General features: G+C 62.4%; 1 protein-coding gene across 2 annotated transcripts in view; it reads right to left on the bottom strand.

The window, feature by feature from the left end:
• Nucleotides 1-1,144: 1,144 nt before the first annotated feature.
• Nucleotides 1,145-8,586, bottom strand: part of ZBTB7A (zinc finger and BTB domain containing 7A) — a 16,597-nt gene continuing 9,155 nt past the window's right edge. For both annotated transcript variants that reach the window (XM_040629581.1, XM_040629582.1), the window contains exons 2-3: nucleotides 6,703-7,982; nucleotides 1,145-3,042 (exon numbers count right to left, since the gene is read on the bottom strand). In XM_040629581.1, the coding sequence (XP_040485515.1) occupies nucleotides 2,544-3,042; nucleotides 6,703-7,967 (1,764 nt within the window). In that variant the 5' untranslated portion in view covers nucleotides 7,968-7,982 and the 3' untranslated portion in view covers nucleotides 1,145-2,543. The remainder of the gene's footprint in view (nucleotides 3,043-6,702; nucleotides 7,983-8,586) is intronic.

The raw sequence follows: 8,586 nt of genomic DNA, 5'->3' as shown, positions 1-8,586 counted from the left end.
TGGGCACTCGAGCTCTCTGCTTGGCCTCTACAGATGGTTCTCCGAAAGAGCTCACTCCGTGACACTGGGGTGTGAGCGAGGCCACCCAGCCCTGGGCTCCCCTGCCACCCCCCTCAGGAGGGGGGGTCCTGAGACATTTGGGGGGCTGACGGGCTCGGGGGGGGGACACGAAAAGTATCCTGTAGAAACGATGAAAGTTGCCTTCTTAAAAAGCTTCCCTTTAAAAAAAAAAAAAACGAAAAAGAAGACGAGAAGACGGGGTCTGTGTCACAGAGCAAAGGGGTGAGGGGAGATGGGCCAGCAGCTGGAGGGGGAGAGCAGGGGCACCCCTCACCTTGGGCTTTGATGGGGAAGGGTCTCGGCTTGGCAGGGCGTCTATTTACAGGGTCCCACGCTAGGCATTGCATATGCGAGAGGGCGTTGGGGTGAGGGTGCCCCGGCCTCTGGCAACACGGTCCCCCCAGCCCTGGCCCCTGTCCGTGGCCTGTGGCTCGGTCGATTCCGGGCCTTTGGGGAGCCAGAGGCTGGGGGGAGGCAGGTGCCAGCCCCCAGATTACAGTCAGTGCCTTTGAATAAAAAGAGGGGTGCCTGGGGGGGATGTAAGGCCCTGGAGGTGGGGCCCCCGTCACCCACCTCGACTGGGATGGCATGTCTACGATGGTGGCTCCTTGGTGGCCACAAGGAAGGGCGGCCATGCTGGAGGGTGGGGAGCCCTGACACGGGCGAGGGGCGAGGGGCGAGGGCAAGGGCCGGTGGGGAGGGGGTGGGGGGGGCTGGGCTGCTCCGGCTGGTCAGAAGGCCAGCCCTCTCTCGGGCCCATCCCTGAGCTGGGGAGTCGGTAAGGAGGGTCCCCGTGGACACGGGGTGGCCATCGTATGGCTGGCGGGTGATGAGACATCTCCAAATCAGAACGAAAAAGGGACAGAAGGGGGCGGGGGTGGGGGGACACGGCAGAAAGACAGAATCCCCACGGTCCTGCCTGCAGGGCGGGCCCCCGTGGCAAAGCACGAAGACGGCCTCGGAAGACCTCGCCCGTGCCTTCCTGACCCCTCCTCACCTCGGGGAACAGAAGTGGATTCTGCGTCTGTGGTGGGTTTTTTTTTTTATTATTTTGTACAAAAATAAATTGACTTTTAGGAATTTCTTTTTGCTCTCTCGCTCGCTCGCTCTCGCTCGCTCTCTATTTTTATTTATTTTTTTTGTCTTTTCGACTTTTCATAGAAGTTGGTTGCAACGTGTAAACATGTTTTAAATTAAGAATGAAGATAAAGTACCCGTTCTGTTACAAAGTGCCAGGACTTCGATCTGCGGTTGGCTGTCTTTTTTTTGTTGTTTTTTTTTTTGTTTTTTTTTTTTTTTTTTTTTTTCCTTTCATTTTGTAAAATCTTGTTTTTATTGCTTTTGTGACACTGGAACTTCTGGACTCTCTCCCCTCCTCCCTGCCACCACGAGACCCTGGGCTCCCACTGCTCTGGGCTCCCACCCCGCACTGTTGTCTGCTCCTCTGAGGAAAGAATATTTTATATATATATCTATATATATCTATATATAAATTTTGTTTTTAAGGAGGAAAAGAAAAAAAAATCTAAAAAGTGCTTTAAAAACTTGGGAGAGGGCAGGGGCAGGGGAGGAGGGTGAGGACAAAAAAAGTTTTGAATCTCCAAACGTCTCGTGGGGTCTGGGCGGCCTGGGTCGGGGAGCATGGGGAGGGGGAGGCGCCCTGAGCGGCGGTCCGGGGTGGGGCTGGGGGTCCGCCAAGGTGTAAGTGCCGTGAAGGGAGGTGGCGGGAGCCCCTGGGAGCCGCCCTGGTGCCCCCTGCCGCCCCCCCAGCTCCCCTTTCTCCAGGCCTGGAAATAAATAGATTTGTGTCACAGCGGCCAGGAGACACAGAGGACCACAGGCAGGAGCGGGAGGCGGGGAGGCCATCGGGGAGATGGAGGGGGGGAGACCCCCACTTAGTAAGTGCCCTGAGGAAGGAGGGTGGGGGTGGGGACGGGGTGCATTTTAACGTCCACTCACAGTGGACAGAGATCGTTTAAGGTCCTGTCTGAAAGACTCGTAGAAACCAGCGAGGGGATGAAAACAAAAGCCCGCCCCCACCCCGTCCCCAGCCCCCCGCGGCCACCCTCACCCCCACCTGGGGCCTGGGGCCCTGACCAGGCCTCAGAGGGGACCCCAGACTCCGTGCCGGGGGATGTCCGGGGGCCTCCAAATCTCTACGTCCCACAAAAACCCCAAACCAAGCCCCGAAACCCATCGACGGGGTGGGGGGACGGGGAGCCGGAGTGGGGGCGAGGGTCCCCGTGGAGGGAGAGAACATCATGAAGGAGAAAAATCTGAGAAAAGCACTACCCTAGATTCTGTGACGCTTCATATATATATATCTGTATATATATATATAGATATAGATATCTGTATATAGATAGATTTTCTTTTTTTGTGTTTTTGGGGGGGTGGTGGGTGATTCTCTCTCTCTCTCTCTCTCTCTCTCTCTCTGTCTCTCTGTCTCTCTCTCTCGGGTTTCTGTTTTCTCTTTTTGGTTTTCAGGCAAGTCCGGCCGCGAAGCTGCCATCGGCGGTGGCCCCGGCGCCCCCGTCGCCCCCACCTCCGCCGGCACCCGCTACATTCAACCTGCTGAGGCCGTCGGGGCCGGCCTCCTCCTCGTCCTCCTCCTCGTCCTTAAAGTGCTTTTCCTGGCCGTTGCGCCGGGCATCGGGGGAGCCGGGCGGGGCCGGGGCGCCGGGCGGGGCGGCGGCCCCCGGGGAGGGGTCGGGCCCCCCGAGCCCCCCGCCCCGCACACGGGGCTTGCGGCCGCGGCGCGAGGGGACGCCGTTGCAGCCGTCCTTCTTGAGGTGTCTGTGCAGGTGGTCGGAGCGGACGAAGGTCTTACAGCAGCTGTCACACTGGTAGGGGCGCAGGCCGGTGTGCACCCGCATGTGGTTCTTCAGGTCGTAGTTGTGCGCGAAGGCCGCCCCACACTGCTGGCACAGGTATGGCTTCTCGCCCGTGTGCTTCCTCATGTGCACCTTGAGCTTGTCCTGCCTGTGGACGGGCGACGGGTCAGCGGGCACCGCCCGGGGGCCCCCCAGCCACCCCCGCACCCCGCCGGCCCGGGCTTGGAGACGGCTGGGGAAGCTGGGCTGCGGCTGGGGACGTGGGGCGTCGGCGCTCGCGCAGAGGAGGCCGGGGCATCACGGTGCAAGCGGGGGCAACCGGGGCCCGCAGGGACTGAGAAAGGCCTCGGACCCCACTTGCTCTGTGGCCTCACACAAATGGCTGAACCTCTCTGAACCCCTTTTCTTACCAGTAGAAAGAGAAAGATAAGGGGCTTCCTTCCTGCAGCATTTACAGAGAGCCTGCTGAGTACCAGACGCTATTCCAGGGGCTGAAATATACTACGGGCACAAGGCAGAATGGGGGGAGGGGGGGAGGGCGGGTTTGGGAACAGAAGGTGACCAGCTGTCCTGGTGTTTAACACTGAAGGTCCTGCATCCCAGGGCAGCAAGTCTTCACCCCGTAGCCCTCAGTCCCCATCGACTCTCCCAGCCCCTCTGCCTCTCTCTGCTCTGGCCACACTGGCTTCCTGGCTGTCACCACAACATGCTAAGCACGTGCCTACCTCAGGACCTTTGCACATGCTCTTCCTGCTGCCTGGAGCACTTTCTTCCCAGATCTTCACATCTGAATTCCAGCTCAAACGTCACTTCCTCCGAGAGGCCCCTCCCCTGCCCACAGCGGACCCCACCCCATGTCCCTCATACCACCACCATCTGACGCTCACCTATGTGCTGGTTTCCTCGTTCCTCATCTGTCTGCCTGACCAGACTGCGAGCCCCAAGACAGCAGGGTCTGGGTGATTCCAGGACCCCTCCCTGCCTATCCTTCCCCAAAGAGATCAGCGTGGACCCAGCTCAGCCTGGGGCCTTTTGGCCCACAAAGCTGGTCAACATATCAGCCCTAAGCACTACAGGCCAGCCGCTGCTCTGTCCCTCACAGCAGCCACTGCTCACACGCGCCCTGGAGCCCTTGAAATGTGGCCTGTCCGAACTGAGACGCACTAGAAGTGCAAAAGGTTCCCCAGATTCTGAAGACTTCATCTGCTTAATGTAACATAAAAAAGCTCATTTATGATTTGACGCATTGGTTACATGTTAAATGTAAAAAAAAAAAAAAAAAAAAAGATGTGAAACAGGGCTCAAATTACTTTCACCTGTTCCTTTAACTTTTCTTAAAACGTGCCTATCAGAAAACGCAACATCACAGAAGTGACTCATGATGCTTTACTGCACCATGCTGGTCTGTAGTCACAGGAGCGGGCTCCTGCCTGGACCCACACGGTAGGGGCGGAGACCTGGGTCTCGGGAGCCCTGGCCAGCATCTGACCCATTCTGTGCTGCAGCCTCTTACACCCTATGTCTGAGACACACTGGGTCTCTCACTTTTCACACACACCAGATTGGTCAGTGCCAGGACTGACAAACTCCTATTCATCCTTTAAAGCCCCATCTCAAATGCCCTCCTCCCCCAGGCAGCCTTTCCCACTCCCAGACAAAGACTTGGTCTCCCCTAGGCTCCTCTAGCTCCAGTTCCCTCCCTCTGGAATCACCCACAGAGCCGGTGTCCTTACTGGCTCTAACCCTTTCTCGGCTCCTTACTGCTCTGAGGGTCAAGGCCTGGCCTGCAACCACACCCCTGCCTATTCTCCAGCCTTAATACTTGTACATGCGTCAACACAACTCAGGCCACAGTGAACTCATTGCTCCCTGGACTGACCGGGTCTGTCAGCAGTGAGGGGTTGCAATTGCCAAGCTCCCTTCCTCTCACCCCCCTCGAAGCCCACTAACATGGTCGCCCAGCTGCCCCGCCTAGATCCTCGCACAGGGCCAGGTCCAGAGAGCACAGCAGGGGCTCGGACAGTGTACAGAGACTTCCCCAGGTGAGACTCAGGGGCTCAGAGAGGGAAAGTGACCTGTCCCAAGTTGCACAGCGGGTCAGGGGCCGCACAGTGGTGGGGTGGGGGTGGAAGCAGCCTGTTTCGTCACCCCAAGCCCTGGTCCGGGTAATTATAGCCCCGGCTGCCACAGGCCCCGCTTACTCAACTTTCTGTGTGACTCAGAGGGGCCCCTGGGCTCCCTGGCCTGGAGGAAGGCGTGGGGGCTGGGGCCCTGGGTTGGGGGCAAAGAGGAGCCAGGTGGGCACATGGGGGAAGAGGCTAGCCTGATGGCCCTCTCCCAGCCTCAGTTTCCCTGACTGGCAAAGAGGATCACCCTGAGTCAGGGTGGGGTGACCAAGAGACCAGCAGATCAGAATGAAACCACCCTGAGCCTGTGGTTAGACGTGCTGGGGGGGGGGGCGCACATGGCAGGGGGGGCTCCAGACCTCTCCTCAGCCTGGTCACCTCTCCAGACCTTGGCTTGCTGGGCCTCTATCAAGCTACCTCTCCTGGGCCCAGAGACCCCTGAGGGCAGGGACCACAGCCACCTTAGGACTCCCGTCTGGAGGAGGAGGGAGGCCCCAAAACCACCAGCACCCCAATCTCACCTAGGGGGTGGGAGCTGGGCCACCAACTAGACTGCCTCCCTCTGAGCTGGCACCCTTTGCCCCTCGCCTGGGCTCCTGGGCCTTGCAGTCCGGGCCACACCCTCTTCTCCTGGCCTGCTGGGGAGGGGGCCAGGGGTCAGCCCCTAGGTCCTGTCCCCATGGGGCAGGGCCGGGAAGCCGGGACAATGGCTTCTTTCTTCAGCCTGGGTGGGCGTGGCTGGGGGAACCCCAGGGCGGGTGGGGGTAGGGGGTGATGCTGAGTCACCCAGGCTGGCCAGGCCCCTGCACGCCAGCCCCCCACCCCCACTGGGCTGGCCCACGAGGCCCAACCAGCCAGCTCTGGACTCTTAAGATCCAATCGCAAATTCCCCTAGCCTGGCCTCTGACTCCTCCCGCCTAGGGACCAAGCCCAAGTGGCTCCTAGGCCTGTTTCCCTCCACGGGCTGCGGCGACCCCCAAGCTCCACTGGCCTCAGGGCCTTTGCAGCGGCTGTTCGCTCTGCCTTTCCCTTGCCTCCTCGGGGTCTCGGCTCTCTGTTTAAAACAGCCGCCGCCCCCCACCTTGTTCTATGCGGCTCTGCCGAATCGCATTACCAATTCTGTGGTTTCATCTCAGACGTGCCCCATCACTCCCACGGGGCCTCTGGCATGTCTCTGCACTCCCAGGTCCCTGCTGCCTAGAACAGGGCCCGGCACCCAGCAGGTGCTCCATAACTGTTGGCTGAGGAGGCGAGTCCCCGGGGCTCCCGGGAGACTCAAGGAGATAACACCACTCCCCGTGCCCTACGGGGCGGCCGCCCTCTCCCAAGGCAAACAGCCACAGCCACGCAGACGAGAAGAACCACCCCCGGCAAAAGAAGAAGAGCGACTCCTGGGCCCTTCCCTCAAGCCTCCTATGGTCCGGCCCTGCGGCCTGCGCCACGCTCACCCTGGTGACCGCCTGAGCCCTCCCCCGCCCCGAAGGCTGCTCCCAAGGGGAGCAGGGGAGGCAGGCACCCAGAAACGGAGGAAGCGCCGTCCCAGGCGGGACAGTGCCGCTGCTGCTCGTGCAGGCGCTGCTGTGTGTGGGGGGGGAGGGGTCCACGCGGCCACAGTCGAAGCAAAGGGCCCTGGCCGCCCCTGACGTCCCCCGCCGCCCCCCGCCGCGGCACCGCCAGCTCACCTGGTGAAGCGGACCTTGCAGATGTTGCACTCATAGGGCTTCTCCCCGGTGTGGGTCCGGATGTGCCGCGGCAGCTTGCCGGCGCCCTGGATGACCTTCTCGCAGATGGGGCACTTCTGGAAGGCCTTGGCCCGGATCTTCTTTTCCACCTTCTGCGACCAGGCCGGGTAAACATCCCCATCGTGGGCGCCACTGAAGTACTTCAGGTAGTAGTCCACGACGCCCTTGTCGTCCGCCCGCGACTCCTCGTCGCTGTCCCCCGCCGCTGCCGCCCCTGCCCGGCCCACCGATGACATCATCTGCTGCAGCAGCGTGCTGGCCGCCAGCCCGTCCGCGTCGGGCCCGTCCCCGTCCCCGTCCTCAGCCGCACCTGACAGGAAGCCCGGAGAGTCGCCCGGCTCGGGGACTGCCTCCGACAGCGAGGCCACCTCCTCCTCGCCACCCCGGCCGTAATGGCCATTCTGCGTGGCGGTGGCCGGCGGGGCCACAGGGGGCGGGAAGAGGCCCCCAGCAGGGGCGTCCTCGTCCCGCTCTGGCCATAGACCTGGGTTGCTGTCGCCCTCGTCCCCATCCCCGGCCGAGGGCCGATCAGCCGGTGGTCCCGGCCCGTAGAAGTCCAAGCCATTGCAGTCGCCGGCGGCCACGGCAGCCACGGCGGCGGCCACGGCCTCCTTGGTGGCGTCCAGGTCGTCATCGGACGCGCCGAAGGCAGACCAGGGGAAGGCGGCGGCGGCAGCGGCGGCAGGGGGCAGGCTGTTCATGGGGTTGCTCTGGAAGAACTCGAGGTACTCCTTGGCCCGGAGGAGGTTCCGCTGGTCGGTCTGGTCGACGAGGTCCAGCTGCCCGGCATCGGCGCCCGCATCGGCCGCCAGGATCTGCCGGTCCAGGAGGTCGGCGCACACGTGGCTCACGGCGGGGATCTCGAGCAGGCGGGCGGCGCTGAGGATGTCGCCCACGTTGGCCGTGCTGACGGTGAGCGTGGCCGTGTAGGCGAAGTCCATGAGGGCCGTGAGCGCCTCGGCGCTGACGAAGTCGATCTCGTACACGTTCTGCTGGTCCACCACGGCGCCCGACGTGAACAGCTTCTTGAAGTACTGGCTGCAGGCCGCCAGCACGGAGCGGTGCGTGGGGAACTCTCGGCCCTCCACCAGGATCACCACGTCGCACAGCAGGCCCTGCGTCCGCTGCTCGTTGAGGCCGCTCAGGATGTCGCTGCTGTGGTCAGGGAACGGGATCCCGATGGGGCCGTCCACGCCGCCGGCCATCTTCCGCGCCGAGACCTGCAGCACCGGGGAGGGAGGGGTGCTCGTGAGGGTGCGGGGCAGGGGGCGGGGCGGCCGGGAGGCCAGGCCCGAGACCCTCGGAGAGGAGCGCCCGCCCCACCCCCAGCCCCGTTGCCCAGCTGGGTGCCCTCGCTCCACCAGAGGGCCCACCAGGCTGCCCGTCCGAGGGGTGCTCTGAGGGGGGATGGGAGCACACAGTAGGTGCTCGACGAATGCCTCACGCGACTTGTTTCCTACTGGATCTACGCGCTGGCTCTCTAGGAGGCAGTGACACAAGGGGCCCACTGTGCACCATCACCCCCGAGCCCCCAGCAGTCCTCCCGGCAGCACCGTCTCCGCAGCGCGTGCGAGAAACCAGGACTCAGGAAGCAGATCTGTGCCTGCGGCCCCGCAGCAGCACCCCAACTCAAACCTGGGGTGCATGACCTGAGGGTCCGTGTCCACCTGGTCCCTTGGCCTCCCTGACCCTCACTCCTGCCTCCCCCCAGTAAGACCCAGTTCTCTTGGGGGGGGGGGCTCTGAGTCAGATGGAAAGGGAGAGGCCGAGACCCAGAGACCAGGCTGGGGTCAACAGGCTGGAATCATGCGGGGCGGGGGGGGG

The sequence above is a fragment of the Ursus maritimus genome, unplaced genomic scaffold (assembly GCF_017311325.1).
Source record: "Ursus maritimus isolate PB19 unplaced genomic scaffold, ASM1731132v1 scaffold_14, whole genome shotgun sequence".
In the NCBI taxonomy this organism is placed as follows: Eukaryota; Metazoa; Chordata; class Mammalia; order Carnivora; family Ursidae; genus Ursus; species Ursus maritimus.
This window is presented reverse-complemented; position numbering and strand designations above follow the sequence as displayed.